We start from the raw sequence: 23,871 nt of genomic DNA, 5'->3' as shown, positions 1-23,871 counted from the left end.
AAACTATCAAAACTTAAGAGACAGGTTCATAACAAAATAATAGTCCAGTAAGCCACATACTATACCAAAGAAAATTTTTGAAGGCCACATCCAAATGATAGGCCACGTACAATACCAGCACCTATATTCCTTTAATAGCTTGGGAGCACTAACCACGGCCAAACTAAAGCGGAACACACCAAGGAACACACCGAGGAATGCGCCCAGCTCTGGTAAAGAATAAATCAAGTCTCAATGATTCTTCATTATTTCTGTATCTCGTGTTTTCCTTTACCCATTGTGTCATTGTATATTCCATAGTCATGTCAAGCAATACATTTCCCCATAATTCCTCTATACATTTCACTGTCACTGTGTGTGTATTAACTAGTTTTATTTACCTAGTTGTATTATATGGGAAGGGGAGCTATACTCATGATCTGTCTTTGTATCTCACATTTAGTTTGTTCTTAAATTCTTGTATGGTGTTTGTGCACACTATTGTTTAGTCTAATTTGTTCCAGACATCCACCACTCTGTATGGATTTATTTATTCATTTATTAATTTTTTTTAAGATTTCTTCTATAAATATCCTTTTTGAGCTTCTCTTCATGTCCCCTTGTTTTTCTTTTATCCCACTTTAATAAGTATTCTCTGTCAAGGACTTCCATGCCTTTCATGATTCTGCAAATGGCCAATATATCACTTCTTCCTCTTCTTTGTTCCAGGATTGGTAGTTCCAGTTTAGAAAATTTTTGCTCCTATGTCAATTTTGAAAGTGTTGGGGACATCTTTGTTGTTGTTCTTTGGATTCTTTCTATTTTCCTTATATTCTTTTTTGTACTGGGTGTCCATAGTGTCACTGCATACTTCAACCTTGGTCTTATCAGTGTGACTAGTATTTTCTTTACCATTACCTCATCCAATTAAAAGCCACTTTTATTGATCTTAGTGAATTGTAGGTATCTTCAACTATCTTGTTTATCTGCTTGTCAGGGGACATGTCTTTGGTGATGATTACTCCTAGGTCCTTTTCAAACCAACTTTCTTTACTTCCTTTGCACTAATTTCATATTGTCCTGATATTCTTTTTTTTTTTTTTTTTTTACTAAATGACCTCTTGGTAGTGATTCACAATCTTTTTCTGTATTTACTTCCTTAAGTAGCTTTGCATGGTCTGCAAAGAAGTTCATATATCATTCATTTCCATCCATGTCATTTACATATATGGCAAACATTATTGGAGCCAGTACTGAACCCTGTGGGACTTCACTTACCTTTCTTCCCAAGTGGAGTTTTTATCTCTAACCAACACTCTCATTTTTCTCCCATGCAACAAATCTTCCATCCATTATAATAGTTTTTTGTGTATACCTCCTGTTGTTTCAAATTTTCTTAATAATTTTTTGTGTGGTACTTCACCAAACACAATTTTATAAGTCCAGGAAAGCACAGTCTGCCCATCGGTCCCTTTCTTGCATTATATCTATTAACCTTTAATAGAAACAGATCAAATTTATGGCACATGATCTTCCCTGTCTAAAACCAAATTGTTTTAGATTTAGTATATTGTTTAGTCCATATACTTTTGATAACTTTCTCATAAATTTTAGCGATTGCACTTATAAGGAAGACCAGTCTATAGTTTGTTGGGTCTTCCCTGTTTCCCCTTTTATATACTGGCACAATATTGGCATTTTTCCAGTTGTCCAGTACCTTTCTTTAAGTGAGCAGTCTATTATCTTATATATTTTGTCCATTAGTTCATCTATACATTCTTTTAGTATCCAGTTTGCAAACCCATCCAATCTACGTGATTTTCTGACATCAATGTTCATTATTAGGTCTCTCATTTCTTTCTGTGTCACAGTTATTTCTCTCATGGGGGGGGGAATCTTTCTCCCTTTCTTCATCCGAATTGTGTATGTTTTCTTTTGTTCCTTTGATGTAGTTTTACTATTTCCTGTTTATTTTTTAGTTTACCATTTACACATCTATTTCCTTTTTATTTTTTAGTTTACCATTTACAAATCTATTTCCTGTCTATTTTTTAGTTTACCATTTACATATCTATTTCCTGTTTATTTTTTAGTTTACCATTTGCATATCTATTGCATAATGTAGGTTGATCTTTACATTTGTCTATTATGTCTTTTTCATAGTGTTTTTTTTTTTCTTCTCCGCATATTTTTACACATTCATTTCTTATGTTCACTTTCCAGGTTTTTTCCATCTTTTCCCAGCTTTGTCTCTTTTATCTTTTGCCTCACTACGTTTTTTATTATACCACCACTTAATGTACACCTTTTCCTGATTTTGTTTTGGTACACATTTATCCACTCCTTCATTATATATTTATTTTAATATAATCCATTTCTCTTACACCTGTTTCTTCATTGAAGAATTTTTCCCAACTCGCTTTTTGAAAGATTTTTTTCTAAGTTTCCCAAAATCTGTTTTGTTATACATCAGTCCTCCTTTTCTGTATTTTTCGTTTCTCCCCATATATATTCCTTCTTTTAGTTCAAGCTCAAGTAGTAGGCATTCACTTCCCAATTGGTGTACTGTATTCCATTTTATCCACAATGTCAGACTCTGATGTAAATATTAAATAGCCTTGACAGTTCTTTGTTATTTCTATATCTGGTATTCTATTTTACCCATTGAGTCATTATGTATTCAATGGTCATGTCCAGTAGTATGTTTCCTCAATGGTCCTCTCCACCCTTCACTGTCATCTCCCAACATATTTCTTTCGTTAAAATCACCCATAATTACTAGATTTCATCCTTCCACTTCTAAAGCCAAATTGTTTATGGTTTATTATTTTATTTTCTTCCAAGTGTTTGGCCCATATTTTTGTTACTGTGCTTGTAAGGGATACTGGTCTGAAATTTGTAGGATCTTCCCTATTTCCTCCTTTGTATATTGGTACTATATTTACATCTTTCCAATCTTGCAGTACCTTTCCTCCTTTGAGAGTCTATTATCTTGTATAGTTTGTCTGTCAGTTCGTCTATACACTCTTTCAATATCCAATTTGCAATTCCATCTGGTCCATGCGATTTCCTGACATCTAGGTTTTTTATTTGGTCTCTTATTTCTTTTTGTGTTACCTTTATTTCTTTCATTTTGGATGATCTTTCTTGTTTTCTATCTTCCCAAAATTGTGAGCTCTCAATTGTAAAAACTGACCTGAAATGTCTGATCATGACTTCTGCCATTTCTGTATCATCTATATATTCTTTATCTCCTTCACACAATTTCACTATTTCGTGTTTATCCTTTAGTTTTTCATTTATATATCTGTAAAAGAGTTTGGGTTGATCCTTACATTTGTCTACAATATCTTTTTTCTTTCCTGCATATATTCACATATTCGTTCCTAAGTTTTATATATGTTTGCCATTTGGATGTTTTTTTGTCTTTTTCTATTTTTTCCAGGCTTTGTCTCTTCTGTCTCTAGCCTCACTGCACCTTTAGTTATACCAACACTTTATATAAATCTCTTTTTGTTTCTTTTTTGATACATATTTGTCAATTCCTTCCTTGTATTTTTCTTTGAATATGTTCCATTTGTCTTCCATCTTTGTTTCCTCTTTAGAAAATTTGTCCCAGTTAGTGTTTTGGAAAATTCGTCTTAGTTTTTCAAAATCCATTTTGTTGTACATTGATCTTCCTTCTCTATGCTTATCATTTCTACCTACATTGTTCTGTTCTTTCAATTCAAACTCTATTAGTATAAAGTCACTCTTTCCAATTGGTGTTTTGTACTCCATTTTGTTCACAATATCTGGTTCAGAAGTTAATATTAAGTCTACTTTCAACAGTTCCTTATAGTTTCTATATCCAGTATTTTCCTTAACCCATTGTGTTAGGGTGTGTGAGAAACTACTAGTTATCGACCAATATTCTGGACTAGCATTAGAGATAAAATGTAATAAATTGTGCACAGTTAAAAAAAAATCAGCCTATAACCCCACCCCAATTCAAGGGCAGCTGATGTGCTGAAAGAGAGATGGTTGGGTGGACTTGTGTTTTAGGATCTTAAGAAAGCTTTTATACAATACTCATGAAAAATTTATGTACAAGCTGAAATATGTACAGCTCAAAAAGAGTGGATGGAGGATTCTTAAAAGACTTATGGGAGAAGCTGTGAAGGATGTTTAAGGCACTTAGTACACCACAACCCCTATCCCACCCTTTCCTGTTAACAGGTGAAGGAAGGGGAGTTGTTGCTCAACTCCAAGATTTGCATTAGTTTATCTATTTACCTTTACTTATTTAAATATATATTTATTTTCTGCATGATGGGACAGGAAGGGGTGGGGGTGGGGGGGGCACTGTGTAAGTGAAGCGGCCCTTCTCTAGATGTGCTGTGTCTTGTTCCATTCCTTCCAACTCAGGCAGTGAGCAGGAGGTAGGGATGATCCTTCATTCATGAGGAGCTAAGATGAGAGGGAGGAAAGGGTGATGGATGGGAGTGGACGCATGCCCTTGACTTAGCTACCTTCTTTATAAGGGAGTAGGAGCCCTTGCTATATAGATAAATTTACCTCTGTTTTAAAGAGACTACCTTGCTACATTGCTTTTTTACCAAAACAATGTAAATGGAGCAGGGCAATCTTTTATCTCCAAGGCATTGAGATACAAGGGGCAGTTGAATGGGTTTTATCTGTTTATGATGTATGTGCTAAGACTTGGCCACCCATCTTATAAGGGAGTAAAACCCTTTGGTACACATACTTCTTTCTCACAGTAACATACAAATCAGTGAATTCACAAATAAGGAACCCTAACTTTTTTTTGTACATTTATGCCAAATATTACCCTATGAAAAATAATAATTAGCATACATTCTTGATTAAATCTATATTCACCAAACAATTTACAAAATATTTCATGGCTTGATAAGAAAAAAAAATCCTTTGTTCTTCTGAATTTGTCAACACTTTGATTTTTGTCACAGTTTTCAGATTTTGTTCTGACAAAATACAAATAAATATATAAACAAACAAATAGATACATAAATAAAATTAATACATAAAATAAAATAAAAATAAGTGGGGGGGGATAAAGATACTGCTGTACAAATATTTTGGAAAATTTTCCATTTCAATAATCCCAAGTACATCCACTGCAAAACACCTTTAGAATCACAGAAGACAGAAACTTATAGGAGACACCAAGTGCAAAGGTACTAAATGGATGGATGCAAGAAAGAAAAGGGGCTGAGCTGTCATTGTGGTACTTTACCAAATTTTCTTGATTTTCGTTCCTGCGTGGCAGCTGCGAGTGCGTGCGTGCGATCAGAAATAGATTTTCATGAGAAGGAGGAGGAAACCCCATAGGCAGCTAGTGAGCCCAATGAGGAGGGGCATTTTGTCTGCAGCATCGCCAAAGGAAAGAGTGATACCTGGGTCAGCGTCTGGGTGACACTTAACCTCTTCAACCCAATAATGACCTTTACATATTTTGTTCTGACTATGTCAAATAATTTTATCCAGCTGAGGGGCAAACTAAGGAAAAAAATTAGGTTTCCATTAAACATAACTCCATTTTGTCTAGACTGCCTCTCAAATGAATATCATCACCCAGCATTAATCACATCAAAACGTGAAAAAGGCATCATCATCTGCTTGAAGAGGTTAACCAAACAAGTAACCAAGGTTCCAGGAGGGTTCTGAACCACAAAAAACTTTTAGATGTTTTTTAATTTTTCTTTTTCTTTTCTTTTTTTTCAAACTCCTGAGTACCTAGTGGCCAGCATACATATCTTAAGATGATTACATTCAGTCAAATGAAGACCTGAACACCGAATGATATAAGTACACACTATATTGAATGTATCCAAACAATATGCAAGACTCCTACTTTGTCCATGTATTCCCATTAGCTGAATAAAATAAGCTGCTACATGTAAATTGGCCATCTAGTGTCACTTTATTAGCATATACACTTCAGAAAGCTACATTCAAGAACTACTACGGATGGCTCTATGTAAATCCATTTGTGATTTCAGCCAGTCTATAGCTCCTGGAAAAACTAAACTTTAGCACCCTATTAGTTCTTCATTATCGTTCCATAGGTTATTTGCTTTCTAAAATAATTTCTTTCTATAGGTTGTTGAAAAAAAGCTAGTTGTACCTCTTTATCAATCTACTGGTACTATCAAAATTGGTGCTCAAAGCTTCTTAAGCATTATTTATTGCTTATTATACTACAAATAAATAAATTTAATTATTAAAATAGCTATGTGATGTGTTTTTATCAAAATTATTTCTAAGTCCATGAGTGACTAAATGTTGTTTATATCACACCAATGTATCTTTAGTTCATACATAACATGTTACTGCACTTGCTTTGCTTAAACTGTACTTGCACTTCAACTTTTTTCAAGTAATGCTCTTTACTTCATCCATTACCTTAAAAAAATTGTTGGAGCTCTAACACACAGCTCAAGTCCTAACTAGCACATACAGAGACAATCACAAAGGACAAAAGACAGTTTCTTGTGTCAGTTATGGAAGGCTATTTTCAGGATCCATGGAACTGACAAAGAATTTGGAAAAAAACAAAACACCTTCTTCTCCTATAATTTTATACCAAATTCATATTAGGGATATTTGTAACCCTTTTGGATAATTTTCTAATTAGTTTTTATGTCAAGAGAAAATTATTTCTCCTACAACTTTTGCCTTTCAATAGATATTAACTGAAATTTTGCTCAAAAGTTTTTTAAAACAATGTTTCACCTCCCCATTTGCCCAACTATCGCTCTGTTTGGCGTTGCTGCACTTAGAGCATGCAGTGTTTACCACTATGGTTTAGTATATCAGTGGCACTATACAACAAAAGCATTTACTGAATATCAGTTCTAGTAAGCAGATATTATGCAAGCTGCCCCTATTAACACACTGGTTGCCAATGACATAAATAATCATCCTTTGCACCATTCCCACTGAGTGCTTCTGATACTTATATTTCATTTACCTCTAACATTTAGAGCAAGCCATGCTATGGGCTGTTTTGATGCCAATTTTTTCCAGACCAGTAACTCAACTCATTACTACTACCAGAAGGATGTATTGCACTATGTCAAGTCACAGGTTGGTAAGGACTGTTTACAGGGTGTACATTGTTTATGCTACACCCTGAAGCAGTACCACTCCAGCTTCCAAACATGCAAAAGTCTCATGTAAGCAAGTTATAAGAGATCCAAAATGCATGCACCAACTGAGGGAAAGGGAAATACCAAAGCTGTCAAAAGTATATATGCTGAGACTTCCAGTCCCGTAAAACAAAAAAAATTGAAACCAAGAAATCAAAATCTGAGGGTGCAATTTGTGGGAAATGGAGGGCACGAAGCTGTCCACATTCCTGCCATGATGATATGCTCTGTGACTTTCACTTATTGAAAGTCATTATTAACATGTCAGCTATAAAATGTTTAGGTACTTTATATTAGGTTAAAAAGGTTGGAACCACTGTCTTTGGTGTGTGTGTATAACTGGGTATAGTTATGATGCTAAAATGAAAAACAAACTTTTTTCACGTGTGGGGACAAACAAAAATCAAAAGTTACACAAATGGCAACCAGTGGGTTAACATAAATCAATAAGTTGTAAAAACACTGAGCTTAATATTGGCCCAATGTACTTTGAGTAAATATCTTAAGACAGCTACTCACAACTAAACAGAGAATTGCAAAGAAAATCTAAAAAATAAATAAAAATTAGTTAGAAAATTAAATTTGACTAAAATAAATCATTTTAGACACTGCAGATCAAATAAGTATTTCAACTATATGAGATAATATTAGGTTAAACCTAAGAAGGCATAAGTGAACCTTGGTATAAGGTAGCAAATTAAAGGAAAAATGTAAAAAATCTTGTGACATAGGACAGAACTTAAAAAGTTTCTATGAAATTGAATCACATTTACCCTTCCAAAACCTCAAAGCTGCTCATCTCTATTATACAAAACTACCAATCCCCTCAATACAAGCATACACCTCACACTGGTCAGTACACATACAGATAATCATATTGAAAACTGCGAAATACACCAGACATGAACTTTACATTCATACATGTGTTCATTAATCATACCAGTTTGGGGGGTCTTTCTCGCAATGTGAGGGTTTGTAGCTAACAATTGTTAGCAAGCCCTACTTATTATAATCATTCAAACCCAAACAACTATGGAAATGACCTAACAGATATTGAATTTCATTTTCAAATTTTCATCTACTTATGAGGATTAAGCCAAAGCTGTGAACACAGGCACCAGATGATGCAAATATTTGTACAATTCAAATTTGTTAAGGAACAAATGCAATGGGCATACACAAAAATTAGTAATAGCATTTTAGTTTTGTTAATCATTATAAAGCAGGGAAAATGAGGAGTTCCACTAACTTTATTGTCCCAAGTTTAAGATTTCTGTAGTAATTTTTTGTTATATGTATAAACATTTGCTTTATTGAATGTATTTAAACACATACATATGAGAAATATTCACACACAAACACACACTAAGAAGGGCTTAAATGTGACAAAGATTATAGAAGAAAATAATGTGGAATTGATTATGATAAAAGTTGAAAATAGTGACATGAAAAATAGAACATTTGTGGTGATATATGTGCCCCCCCAAAACACATTCTTGGAGAGTGACCATTCCAAAATGTTGGAAGACACAAGGCATACATTAAATGAAATAATGAAAGGAGTAAATTTAGTAATTATGGGTGACTTTAACTCTAAAGAAATATGTTGGGAGATGACAGTGAAGGGTGGAGAGGACCTTTGGGGAAAGATATTACCAGACATGACCACTGAATACACAATGACCCAATGGGTAAGAGATTACCAGATATAGAAATAATGAACAACCACTGAGACTAGATGTACTATTTATGTCAGAGTCTGAAATTGTGGATAAAAATTAATACAAGACACCAATTAGGAAGAGTGACCACATACTACTTGAGCTCAAACTAAGAGTAAATATATCTGGGAGGAAACGAAAAACACAAAAGACTGATAATAAAATGGATTTTGGGAAACTCAGAAAATTCTTTCAAAAAGTGAATTGGAAAAAATTCTTTAATGAAGAAACACAGGTGGAAGAGAAATGGATGATATTAAAAGAAATCTATAATGAAGGAGTGGATAAATATGTACCAAAACAAAAACAGTAAAAGATGTATATTAAGTGCTGGTACAACAAAAAATGTAGCGAGGCAAAAAATAACAGAGACAAAGTTTGGAAAAGATTGAAACAGAAGAAAAATTGGGAAAATGGCAAATATATTTGAAACTAAGAAATAAATATGTACAAATATGCAGGGAAGAAAAAAGAAACAATGAAAAATACATGATAGATAAATGTAAAAAACAACCTAAATTATTCTACAGATATATAAATGGTAAACTAAAAAATAAACATGAAACAGTGAAACTATGTTATGGTAATATAGAATATACAGAAGATATAGAAATGGCTGCAATTATAAACATTTCAAATTTGTATCCTTAAAAGAAACCATACACAATAGGGATGAAGGAAGGGGAGGAAGATGAAAGAAATGAAAGAATGAATGAAATAATTGTGACACAGAAACAAAGGACCGAATAATGAACACTGATGTCAGAAATTCACACAGACCAGATGGAATTGCAAACTGAATACTAAAAGAATGTTTAGATGAACTAATGGACAAAATATATAAGATAATAGATTGCTCGCTCAAAGAAGGAAAGGTACCGCATGATTGGAAAATGCCAATATCATGCCAATATATAATGGGTGAAACAAGGAAGACCCAACAAACTATAGACTAGTCTCCCTTAAAAGTACAATAGCTAAAATTTGTGAAAAAGTCATCAAAAGTAGATAGACTAAACATCTGGAGAACAATATACAAAATCCGAAACAATTCAGTTTTAGATAGGGAAGATCATGTGCCACAAATTTGATCTGTTTCTATTCAAGGTTAATATATATAATGCAAGAAAGGGACAGATGGGCAGAAAGTGCTTTCCTGGACTTACTAAAGACATTTGATAAAGTACCACATAAAAAACTATTAAGAAAAATTAGAACAACAGGTGTACACAGAAAATTGTTGAAATATATTTGTTGCATGGGAGAAAAATGAGAATCCTGCTCAGAGATAAAAACACTACCTGGGAAGAAATGATAAGTGAAGTCTCACAGGTTTCAGAATTGGCTCCATTAATGTTTGCTATATATGTAAATGACATGGGTGAAGGCGTAGAATGTTATATGAACTTCTTTGCAGATGACACAAAATTACTAAAGTATGGAAAAAGACTGAATTATTACAGAGAGACCTGGACAAGGTTTGGGAATAGAGTCAAAAGTGGGAAGTGAACTTCAACATTAAGAAATGTAGTATAATGGAATTTGGAAAAAGTAAAAAAAGAATATCAGGACAATATAAAATCAGTGGAAAGGAAGTAAAGAAAATTAGTACCGAAAAGGACCTAGGAGTAATTAGCACCAAAGACATGTCCCCAGATAAGCAGATAAACAAAATAGTTGGAGAAACATATAATTTACCAATATAAGGTGGCATTTAATTACTTGGATGAGGTATTAAAAAAAATAATAATAAAAAAATAAAATAAAATAAATAAATAAAAAATAAATACTAGTCACACTGATAAGACCAAGACTGGAATAAACTGCAGCACTATGGACACCTAGTACAAAAAAGAATATAAGGAAAATAGAAAGCATGCAAAGAGCAACAACAAAGATGGCACCAACACTTTCAAAACTGACATACGAGCAAAGACTGTCTAAACTGGAACTACTAACCCTGGAGCTAAGAAGAGAAAGAGGTGACCTAGTGGCCATTTACAGAATTATGAAAGGCATGGAAGTCCTTGACAGAGAGGACTTATTAAAGTGGGATCGAACAAAAACAAGGGGACATGAAAAGAAACTCAAGAAGGATAGTTATAAAAGAAATCTGAAAAAAGAAAATAAATGAATAAATAAAATAGTTTTCCACACAGAGTGGTGGATGTCTGGAACAAATTGGACAAAACAATAGTGTGTGCAAACACCATACAAGAATTTAAGAAGAAACAAGATTTTCCGAGATACAAAGACGGGTCACCATGAGCATAGCTCCCATTCCCATATAATAAAACTAGATAAATGCTAGGTATATACACACCTGTCATATGAGGAGATCCTGGTTAAATAGAAATTACTGACTTAGGAACAATGAAGAGGAAGAGGCAACCTACTATCTACAGAATCATGAAAAGCATAGAAGTCCTTGATAGAGAGGACTTACTAAATTGGGATAAGAGAAACAGAAGAGGACATGGGAAAAAAAAAAGAGAGAGAGAGGATAGTTATAGAAGAGACCTGAAAAATAACAGTTTTCCACACAGAGTGATAGACATCTAGAACAAACTGGACAAAATAATAGTAAGCACAAAAACCGTACATGAATTTAAGAGTAAACTAGACACTGTGAGATACAAAGATGGGACACCACAAGAATAGCTCCCCTTCCGTAAGATACAACTACGTAAATACACACACGCACACACACACACATCAGAGGAAAATTATTGGAATGGATGGAAGACTTCCTGAATGGGAGAAAAATGAGGATAGTAATTAAGAGACAAATATATAATCGAATTGGGAAGAAATGATAAGTGGTGTCCACAAGGTTCAGTACTGACTCCAATCATGTTTGCCATATATATAAATGACATGGATGAAGGAGTGGAATGTTATATGAATTTCTTCGCAGATGACGCAAAAATATTAAAGAAAGTAAGAACAGAGGAGGATTGTGAATCATTACAGTTAGACCCTGGACAAAATCTGGAAATGGACTCAAAAGTGGGAAGTGAACTTCAATATCAAGAAGTATAGTATAATGGAGTTTGGAAAAAGTAAAAATAGAATATCAAGAAATTCTAAAATTTGTGAAGAATAAAAAAATGTGAACTCAGAAAGAGACCTTGGAGTAATAATCAGCAAAGACATGACACCGGACAAACATATCAATAAAATAGTCTGAGAAACCTTCAACCTATTAAGGTCAATGAAAGTGGCATTTGACTACTTGGATGAGGAAATGATTAAAAAAATATTAGTTACACTAATAAGACCAAAACTGGAGTATGTAGCAACTCTATAGACACCCACTACTAAAAAGAATATAAAGAAATTAGAAATAATACAAAGAGCAACAACAAAGTTAGCACCAACTCTCTCCAAATTTACATACAAATAAAGATTTTCCAAATTGGAACTACCAACTTTGGAACAAAGAAGAGAAAGAGGAGATCTGCTATTTATAGAATCATGAAAGGAATGGAAATCCTAGATAGGAATGATTTATTAAAATGGGCCAATGGAAAAACAAGAGGACACAAAAAGAAACTCAAAAAGGATAACTATAGAAGAGATCTGAAAGAAAAAAAAATCTTCCCACATAGAGTACAGTGAGACCTCTCATTAACGGACGTTAATTAGCTGTGTTTGCGGTGTTTTCGCTGTGTTTTCGGTGTTTTTGGTGCTGTTGTTTAGTGCATGCAATCACTATTATGCCATCCAAAAACCACTCCAAAACACCGAAAACACTGCAAACGCAGCTAATTAACATCTGTTAATGAGAGGTGTCATTGTACTAGACCTGGAACAATTAAGATAAAGAAATAGTGTGTGCAAACACTATTCAAGATTTTAAGAAAAAACTTAGATGCTGAAAGATACAAAGATGGGTCACCACAAGCATAGCTCCCTTCCCGTATAATACAACTAGGTAACTACACTCATTGTCAGAGAGGAAGTCTACAGATTGAGCTCCGACTTGGAGCTTTGTCGTTTGGATAAAGGAAACCCCTTGTTGTTATTTTCAGAATGAGAGGGCTATGTAACTGGGTGACTGGTAAGGTGTAAAATCCAGTTTTGGAAAAGTATAATATAGCACAAAATAGAAAGAAAAGAAGACAAAAGAATTAATGAACCAACGAAGAGAGGATTGGATATGAATAGAATGGAATTGCCACTGGGTGTGATACCAAAGAGAACATGTCTAAGCGACACTCTAAAGTCTACTCAAAGGTGGGAGAACAATGTTTCTTTGGGTTTTCAGAGGAAAAGGGGAGCAATAGGAAAAGTTATGGATACAGAAAGATAAACTAGGTTTAGCAGTGTACTAAGGAATCGAGACATCAACGACTTGATGGAGGAATAAATAGATCTAAGAATAGATTATGGAGCCGTCCACAAAGAGATGACAAATTTACGTAAAACTAATGAGGAAATACTCAGAGTTGAAGGATCTAAAAAGTTAACTAAATATGATTAAAAAGGAAAACAAAACAAAGAAAAACTAGGGAAAAAAAAAACGAACTGAAGAAAGAGGTCAAAGAGCAAATACAAGCAGTGACCAAAAAAGTGGGAGAATCAATCAAAGAGACGGATCTCCTTGAAATAAAAAAAATCAGTGGAAACAGGAATGTGAAAATCAAAAAATCACTTTCAAAGAAATAGTACAACAGCAGGTCGAATAAAATGCAAAAGAAACAGTAATTAAAGCAATCAAAGAAAAGGAGAACTGTGTGAGAGACAAAGTGGATAAAAAGAAATGCATTGTGGTTTATTGTATCAAAAACACAATGTATACAAATACCAAAGAGAAAAAGAGAAAGAAATTGCAAAGGAAATGCTGAAAGCAGTTCTGGATGAAGGTCAAGAATTTAACAAAGAAATCATTGAAGTGCATAGAATGGGCACATACTCTAGGGGAAAACAATATAGGCCAATAAAAATCAAACTAAGGACACAAATGATACCTGAAGAGATACTATCGAAAGCGACAAAACTACCTCACTGTGAAAATTACAAAAATGTATGGATAAAAAAGGAAATGAGTGATGAGGAAATAAAGAAAGATAAGGCACTAAGAAATGAAGCTAATGGAAAAAAAGAGAACAAAGATTGAAAAAAAAAGTTTTTTGGAGAGTACTGGTTCAGAGGCCGAGAAAATGATACATAAATAATAAAAAAAAAAAATTAAAAAAAAAAATTAAAAAGGCATACACAAACATGGACGGTATGATTTCTGGAATAAATTAACTAAACGGTTATCTGTTAATAGAGAAACCAGGCATAATGGGAATTGTGGAGACAAAATTGAAAGGTCCTATATCATCACGTATGGTGGGACAAGGTCTATACAACCACTGGGCGAAAAATAGAACCGATAAACAGGGGGGAGGAGTCATGTTATTGATTAGAAGGGGCAATCTGACAAAGATAACAGAAGGAAAAGATAATGTGGAAATGATTATGATTAAAGTTGTAAATAGTAATATGAAAAGTAGAAAATTTATAGTAATATATGTGTCCCCAAAACACAGGCTTGGTCTGATAGTCATCATTCCAATTACTGGAAGACACAAAGAATGCATTATTTGAGTTACTGATAGATGCTTTGGTGGATTAAAAAGTGTAATGAGAAATAGACATTTGGGAATAGAGGCTAAGAGGAGATTGTATGAAGGAGTGATTGTGCCAACAGCACTGTATGGGGCAGAAATATGGAACACAAGAGTGTGTGAATGTGTTTGAGATGAGGTGTCTGAGAAGTATGATAGGGGTTACTAGGCTAGATAGAGTGAGAAATGAGGAGGTGAGGAGGAGAATGGGGGTGGAAAGAGTTGGGAGATAGGGTGGATGAAAGAGTATTAGGATGGTTTGCACACATGGAAAGAATGAGTGAAGAAACACTAGTAAAAGAGGTATGGAGGGCAGATGTGGAGGGAGTGAACATGATAGGGCAACCTAGGATGAGATGGATGGATGGGATAATAGGGGCTTTGGGGAAGAGGGGAATGTCTGTTGAGGAAGGACAGGAGAGGACAGAATTGGAATATATAGGAGTGATAAAAGGCAACCTGCGAAACTGGACGGAGGACTTTCTGAATGGTAGAAAGATGAGAGTAGTACTCAAAGAAAAATATTCAGGTTGGTAGGAGGTGATTAGTGGAATTCTGCAAGGATCCATACTGGCTCCAATAATGTTTGCTATTTATGTGAATGACATGGATGATGATGTGGAATGTTCCATGAGCTTCTTTGCAGACGACACTAAATTGTCGAGGAGGGTAAAAACCGAAACAGATTGCGAATCACTGCAGGAAGACCTGAATAAGGTTTGGAAATGGAGTCAGAAATGGGAAGTTGACTTCAACATTTCAGAAATGGGAAGTTGACTTCAACATTTCAGAAATGGGAAGTTGACTTCAACATTTCAGAAATGGGAAGTTGACTTCAACATTAAGAAGTGTAGCATAATTGAGTTTGGAAAAAGTAAAAATAGAATATCAGGCCAATATAAAATTGGAACCAAGGTTAAGAAAGTGGGATCTGAAAAAGATCTGGGAGTAATTATCTCAAACAACTTGTCCTATGATAAACAAAAAAAAAAAAAAATTGTCGGAGAACCCTACAACTTGCTAAGATCAATAAAAGTGGCATTTTCATATTTGGATGAAGAAATTATTAAAAAATATTAGTCACACTGATAAGGCCTAGACTAGAATATGCAGCGACATTGTGGTCACCCAATACCAAAAAGAATATAAAGAAAATTGAAAGACTCCAGAGAGCAACAACAAAAATGGCTCCAGCACTTTCAAACTTGTTATATGAAGATAGACTGGCTAAATTGGAGTTAACAACTTTGGAGCAAAGAAAAGAGGTGACCTACTGACCATCTATAGAATCATGAAAGGCACTGAAATACTTGACTGAGAGGACCTGTTAAATTAGGACAAGAGAAACACAAGAGGACTTGGAAAGAAACTCAAAAAAGATAATTATAGGAGCTCTGAAGAATAACCGTTTTCCACACATAGTGGACACTTGGAACAAACTGGATGAAAAAATAGTGTGTGCAAAAACCATTCACGAATTTAAGAGCAAACTAGACACCGCAAGATACAAAGGCGGGACACCACGAGCATAGCTCTCCTCCCCGTAAAATACAACAAAGTAAATGCAACTAGGTAAATACACACACACACACACACACACACCAATATATACTACCTTATGTATAGGCCGACCCTTAATCTTTAGCCCAGAAATCATTAACATAATCTAGTAATGGCATTAATGGATATGTAGTGGTACCCAAAAGGTAGATTGGAAGACTTCTGGAGGCAATGTGTTCAGAGCAGAGTGCAGTGGATTGTCTGATCACAACCTGGTGGAAAAGAAACTGACAATGGAGATTAAGTGAAGAAAAAAGAAAAGGGAGGGAGGCAGAGAGAGGCTGAAAAGGAATACCAGACAATGCATTAACAGGATGTAGTGAAAGATAAAGAAATGGTAGAATTGTAGAATGGTTAAGTTTCAAGGAGTCAGTGCTAAAGACTGCAAAGCATATGTGAAATAAAAAAGATGGGAGGTGGTGGGATGCAGCAAAAAGTGGGATGAGGTTGTGAGGGCAGTGGTGACTGAAATAAAGCATAGGAGTGGTCCCAAAGAAGAAATAAGGAAGCATATGAGAAAAATACAGTAAAGTGGGTGGGAGCAAAATACACTTGTGGACGTGAAGTAGGGTGGAAGAATTTCATAAAGGTTATGAACACAATTTGGAAGCAAAATGACTGAGAAGAGGTGAGTCAGGTACAGAGGAGAAACTATAGGGTGCAGATAGACAGATATCAACAGAGGTGAAGGTGATGACTGTAAGATGGGATAAAGATTTCAAGGGGATTTTGAATATATTGGGAGGCTTTAACTATAGCAGTGGGAGATACCACTGGTGTAAATGTGATGGGAATGCAGAATGAAAGACTATAGCAGAGATACAAAGTGCACTGAAAGTGATGAAAGTTAGTAAGGCACCTGGGTTGGATGGTTGTTATGCATGTAGTTTACCAGTGCCAATACATAAGTTGGATGGTTGTCATAAGGAATGTCTGAAGAAAGTAGGAATAATTATAGGAGGATGTTGGTGAGATTTTTTAATGTCTGCCTATGGGAAGGAAGTGCACTGGTGAGTAGGAGGAATGCATGTCAAGTGCCACCATGAAAAAGAAAATGGGACAAATACAAATGTAGTAGTTTCAAAGGGATAAGTCTCTTAAATGTAGTTGGTAAGGTACAGGAGGGTACTAAATGAGAAGATTAGGAGCGAAACTGAGGAAGTAATTGGACAAGAGAAGTGTGGATTTAGGAAGATAATGTGTAGATAGTTTTTGTAGTAAGATATATATTCAAGACTTTCTAGCAATTGGTGAGAGTATCTTCTGGGCTCTCATTGATTTGGAGATACTACTTGATAGGGTTGACAGAGGCATTATGGAATGCACTGTGGATGTATAGTATAGATGGAATCTGTTGAGAGTGATTAAAAGTTTGCATATGAGTAATAGAACTTCAATGGTCATTAATGTAGAATAAATGGTGTAAGGTAAAGGTGGGGCTGCACTAGGGTTGCATAATGTCACCATGTCACATATATATGAATGAGGTGATGAGGGAGGTAAATACAAGAGTGCTAGGCATAGTTTTGGAGCTGGGGAGCAAATGTGATGGGAAGTGAGAGGTGATCTATTTATTGTTTGTAGATGTCTCTACAGTTGTTGCTAAATATGACAGTAAACTGAAGCAGCTGCTTGCAGAATTTAGGATGGTGTGTGAGGGGAGAAATTTGAGAGTAAATGTGGGCAAAACTAAGGTGAGGAAATGTACAAGGAGTGCTGATGTTGGCAGGTTGGAGCCGAATTTAGAGAGTGAGAAGTTGGAGGGAGAAAAAGAGATTTATGTATTTGGGGTTATATTCAGCAGTAAATGAAAGAGAGTAAGTGGAGTTGAATTAAAGAGTAAAGGAGACAAGCAAATGTCAATCAATTTGCTGCCCAACAGTTTCCAGACAACCAGCAAAGGGTAACCAGACTGGTCCATAAGTCATTCAAGGAAGAAACATCATATACTCAGGGTATGGCTAGGGTGGGGCAGTGTATGACGAGATGTTCACTGTCTTCTGTGTGATGGTTGCACCTAGAACAGTGTTTCCCAAACTTTTCCAGTACATGACCCCTTTCAGTAGTGCTAAACCTACCATGACCCCCACCTTTACAAGGCTTCTGAAAACATACTAATTTTCAATATCACAGAAAGAGCAATAACATTCTATTTATTAATATTTATTAACAAGGATTGATTTAATCATGTATCTTAATGAGATTTATTTATTTATTATTATTATTATTATTATTATTTTTTTTTTTTTTTTTTTTTTATACAAGCAAGTCAATATGTGGATCTGTGTGGCTGAATGCATACAAAGTTGGATCCTCCATGAACCCCCAGGAAAAGGCTCACAGTTTGGGAGCCCCTGACCTAGAGCGACTTGTTTCCGAATTCAATTATACTCTATGTTAATATTGTAATACAAGTGTGATTCTTGCTTCTCTTGGGAAAGATTTTTCTGTAGGGCTAATGTCTGGAGAGATTCGATAGAAAAGGATGATTGGTGGTCAGTCTTGACGTGCTTGTTTCATGATCCAAGTATCGATGTGTTTTTCTATATTTTGTGTGGTCCAGGTGGAAGGTACATGCTTGAGTAGTATGCAGCTGGTGTAGTTCTTATACTATATTCAGATGGTTGTGTTTGTGTTCTGTAAGAAGACAGGTGAGTAGGGTTGAAGGCTCATGCATAGAATTATGTACCTATAATTCTCATGTGATGTTCTCCATGATATTTCTGTTTCTGTGTGCTGTTCTATTGGGGTGGTTTTGGAACAACCTATCATTATTCTCAATGCTTTATAGTACATAAATTTTAAGGAGTGGATCTCAAACACTGTTTATAGACTGAATAGATTTTCCCCCTGCTGACCAAAGAATTTCTCCTGACTTTACTGTTTATTTTCTTGTTGATTTTCTAATTGGATAAAGGTCATGTATAGAAAGATGTTTGGGTTCTTTTGTGATGGAAGTATTTGGCCCTTCTGATTTACTACTGGATGTTCCTTTGATTTACCGTTGCTTGGAATGAGTAATGTTATTGAAGATATTTGAGGGGTTAGCCTCCATTCTATTATTGCTAAGTTGTTGTTCTAGTTCTTTAAGTAGGCTGAGTCTTCTTACTATTTTGTTGTTATAATTCTGGGTTATTATTGTCAAGTAGATAAGTGCTTTGGTGTCACATTTTGGATCTGGTGCAGGAAGACCACTAGTGAAGAGAGTCAATAATGTAGCTGATAGTGCTGCCCACTGAGGCATTCCACTGTTCAGTTTTTAGTCCCTGAATTTGGCTGATTTGGGTTCATCTGAGATGTATACCACCTAAGAAGTTTGCCAACCATTTCTTGTTATTGTTGTGGAGATTTGCTAGGGATCACTCTAGCTGCTACCCTGTGTATTCTATTCTTCTTCTATCTTCCTTTTTGTTTGGTGACCACACCACTACTGTATGCTCCAGTTTAGGGCAAGATTCAGAATTCTTTTTCAGGTTATATCCATCATTATAGTGAAATCCCACTCATTTACTGTTTTCCTGTCACTCCTATTATTGTATTAATGTACTTTACCAACAATTGATCATCCATAATCCTCTTATGCTTTAGTGATTATTTTCAACTCTCAACAAGAACACAAACTTATTCATATCACAAAACAAACATTCTGAGGTTGACCTCCACTCCATACTCCACCTGACTCCCACAGGCATCAGCCCATCCAAGAAATCCTCCCCACAGAAAAAAATAAATAATAAATAAATAATTAAAATAAAATAAAAGAGAAATGAGAACCACATAGACACAAATGCATTCACCCCATCACCCAACCAACACAATGGAGAAAGAAAACGAAGAAAAAAGATTAAATGAACCAACAAAGAGAGGGCTGGATGTAAGTAGAGTTGAATCACCAAGAGGAGTGATACCAAAGAGGACATGTCTAAGTGACACACTGAGAACAATCCAAAGGTGGGAGAATAACAGTTTTTCAAGTTTTCAAAGAAACTCAGGAGAAATACGTAAAGGCATGGATATAGATACAGGAGTTAAGTATAGCAATGTACTAAGAAATCATGACGTAAACGAATTAATGCAAGAGATTATTTATTTGAAATTGGACTACCGAGCTTTACTTAGAGAAATGATTACTTTGCGTAAGAGTAATGAACAAACAATTATAGAATTGAATGACCTAAAAAGTGCACTTGATATGCTTAAAAGAGAAAACAAAAGAAAAATTAGGAAAAGAACAAAAAATGAAGAACTGAAAAAGGTCGAAGAGAAATTACAGGTAGTGACTGAAAAGGTGGAAGAATCAATCAAGGAAACAGACCTCCTTGAAATAAAAAATCAGTGGAAACAGGAACAGGAAAATAAAAAAATATCCTTTAGAGAAATAGTACAACAGCAGATGGAGAATACAAAAGAAAGTTATGAAAGTAATTAAAGAAAATTAAAATTGGGTGAGAGATACAGTAGACAAAGGTAAATGCATGGTATCAAAGAAAAACATGTGCATAAATACCAAAGAGAAAAGGAGGAAAAAGAAATAGCAAAGGAAATTCTGAAAGAAATTCAAGACGAAGGGCAAAATTTTGACAAGGAAATTGATGATATTCACAGAATGGGCACATATTCAAAAGAAAAACAACATAGACCTCTGAAAACCAAACTAAGAAGTGATTTATGTCCAGAACAAACTAAATGGGGAAACAGTGAGTGCCAAAACTAAACAAGATTTTAAGAACAAACTAGATGTGGAGAGATACAAAAGCAGGTTACTACGAGCATAGCTCTCATCCCGTAAAATACAACAAGGTAAATACATAATAGGCCTAGCCAACAAAACACCTCATACACTGCACCACTCTTGCCTGACCCAGACAACTTAATATTTCTTCTTTTATTGACTTCTGTGCCAATCCAGTACCCACTGCTGGTTGCTTTAGACTCCATAGGTCTCCTGCAACACAGACCAGAAGCAATAGATTGATTGATTTCATCACTCACTGTCCAGTTCCATGACACTTTCTTCTTGGTTTTGCCCATTTTTCTATTTTTTTTTTTATTATTTCTTTCCACTTTCAGTTTCCACTCCTGGTTCTATTTGTAAACCTTATTTAGTTTTTCCTTAAACAATTTACAATCCTCTTCACTTATGTTTTTTTCTTCTTTCCCTGTGTACTTATATTTTGCAAATTTTGCTTTGAATCCTTTTATAGTGGTGGCTTGGGTTACATTTTCATCTTATTCCACAAGTCTACACTTCTATGTGGAAAGCAATATTTCTTGACATCTTTTAAACATGCGTGTTTTCAGTTTTTCCCAATGACCTCTTGTTGATCTTTCTTCTTGTATCAGTAATTCTTTTCTGTTGCTTTCTCTAAACCTGTTTCCAGAAAAAAAATTTATTATCATGATACCTCTCTTTGCTCCTCCTGAGTGGAAAGTCTCAGTTTCTTCATAAATTTTGTCGTTTAGACCAAGGATCATCTTGGTTCCTGCCTTATGTATTTTATTTTTCTTATATAAGTATGATGACTGCATCACTGCTGCATACTCCAGTCTGGACTATATAAAGCTTTCACTGATTTTCTTAATCATGTCCTCATCCATGAAGTGAAATCCTACTCTTATATTTTTCAATAGATTATACTCTCCTGTTATTTTCCTTATGTGTATTTCACCTAGTTGCATCTAGTTTGTTCTTAAATTCTTGTATAGTTTTTGCACACACTGTTGCCTCATCCAATTTGTACCAGGCATCCACCACTCTGAGTGGGAAACTATTTTTCTCCTCTATAACTATCCTTTTTGAGTTTTTCATGCCCTCTTATTTATTTATTTATTTATTTATCTATTTTTTTTTTTTTTTTATTATTATTATATATATTTTTTATTCCACTTTAATACATTTTCTCTACCTAGGACTTCCATCCAGTTAATAATTCTGTAAATGGCCAATAGATCTCCTCTTTCAATTCTTTGTTACAGGGTTGGTAGTTCCAGTTTAGACAATCTTTGTTTGTATGTCAATTTTGAAAGTGTTGGTGCAATCTTTCTAATTTCTTTACATTCTTTTTTGTACTGGGTGTCCATAGTGTTGCAGTGTACTCCAATCTTGGTCTTATCAGTGCAACTAATATTTTCTTTACCATCTCCTCATCCCAGTGGTCAAAGGCCACTTTCATTGACCTTAGTAAATTGAAGGTTTCTCCTACTATTTTGTTGATATGCTTGTTTGGTGACATGTCTTTGCTGATAATTACTTCTAAGTCCCTTTCCGAGCTACCTTTTTATACTTCCTTTGTACCAATTTTATATTGCCCTGATTTTCTATTTTTACTTTTTCCAATTACCATTATACTACATTTCTTGATGCTGAAGTTCACTTCCCACTTTTGACTCCATTTCCAGACTTTATCCAGGTCTCTCTGTAGCAATTCACAGTCTTCCTCTGTACTTACTTTCTTTAGTAGTTTTGCATCATCTGCAAAGAAGTTCATATAACATTCCACACCTTCATCAATGTCATTTATATATATGGCAAACATTATCACAGCTGATACAGAACCTTGAGGGATTCCACTTATCATTTCTTCCCAGGTCGAGTTTTTGTCTCTGAGTACCACCCGCATTTTTCATTTCAATTTTTCTTGGTAGCTTTTCGTGTGGTACTTTATCAAATGCTTTTGGTAAATCTATGAAAGCACAATCAGCCCATCCGTCCCTTTCTTGTATTATTTCTATTAGCCTCGAGTAAAAGCAACTCAAGTTAGTGGCACATGATCTTCCATGTCATTTTTAATTGTGATACCTTGGTCCCTCTCTTTTGTTTTTATTAATTTCCCATTTTGTAATCCATCTCAGTCTTTACTTACTTTGGCCCATTTCCAATATTTTGCATTTCTTTGTGCTAAAATAAATTTTCAACACCTGATTCCATTCATACACTTTATCCAAGTCCCTTTGCAATATTAAACAATCCTCCTTGCCCACCTTCTTCATGATCTTTTCATTGTCAGCAAGTAAGTTTGCAGAGCTATCTATTTCTTTTGTCATATTGTTAATATATATGAGGAAAATTACAAGAGCCAAACCTGAGCTCTGCAGTACTCTGCTGGTTACTTTTCTCCATTCTAGTGTGTTTCCGCTGAGACCCTCCAATATTTTTTAATTCCTATAATAATATCTGATGTGCATGCATGTGGCAGTCACATGGAGAAAAAATAACGATAATAATAATAATAAAAAAAAAAAAGAGAGGGAGAAGAAGGTGCTTCATGATAGACAAAACAATAAAGAATCCCACATGAAGAGCTAACTAAAAAGGTGTACATACACAGGGAATGAATTAAAACAAAACTTAAATAAAATAAAAAATCTTATCAAAACCGACTGTCGACATTACTGCTTCATTTTGTGAAGAGTTCCTATCTTTTATAAATACAAACTGAATCATATTCATGTCAATGAATTTCTATTAGCTTTTTTATCTATTGACTGTATTAACGGCATTTAAGCACATACAATGAATATACCCTTACATTAACTAATATACATACAAGCTAATGTGACACAAACTCTATAATTTGTTGAGATCATAGCTATTTCATCTATACAACACCAAACTATAATCACTAAACTATAAAATTCATATTTCAAAATTTCTAGAAGGTAAAATCACTGAAAACTAGTTCACTTCTGAATTCATATAATTTAGCCAATGGCTGATGAAGTGATGAAATTTGCTGCTAATCAAATAGCAACATCATCATTATCATTATACAATCACAAAATTGTTGTAATATTACATGCTATCACATAAATCAGTCCTTT

The 23,871-nt window shown here is 34.6% G+C and overlaps 1 protein-coding gene across 17 annotated transcripts in view; it reads right to left on the bottom strand.

Annotated features, from left to right (window-relative positions):
• gek (serine/threonine-protein kinase gek) overlaps positions 1–23,871 on the bottom strand; it is a 320,798-nt gene that overhangs the window by 108,696 nt on the left and 188,231 nt on the right. For 13 of the 17 annotated variants that reach the window (XM_076204393.1, XM_076204402.1, XM_076204400.1 and 10 more), the window contains one exon: positions 5,237–5,269. The exons of 3 other annotated variants lie outside the window; for them this stretch is intronic. In XM_076204393.1, the coding sequence (XP_076060508.1) occupies positions 5,237–5,269 (33 nt within the window). Of the gene's footprint in view, positions 1–5,236; positions 5,270–7,670; positions 7,698–23,871 lie in introns of all 17 variants that reach the window. One more of the 17 variants, XM_076204399.1, reaches the window with a different exon arrangement.

The sequence above is a fragment of the Oratosquilla oratoria genome, chromosome 21 (assembly GCF_046742065.1).
Source record: "Oratosquilla oratoria isolate Oo_2021 chromosome 21, ASM4674206v1, whole genome shotgun sequence".
Lineage (NCBI taxonomy): Eukaryota > Metazoa > Arthropoda > Malacostraca > Stomatopoda > Squillidae > Oratosquilla > Oratosquilla oratoria.
Note: the sequence above shows the minus strand (reverse complement) of the source record. Positions and strands in the feature narration are given on the sequence as shown.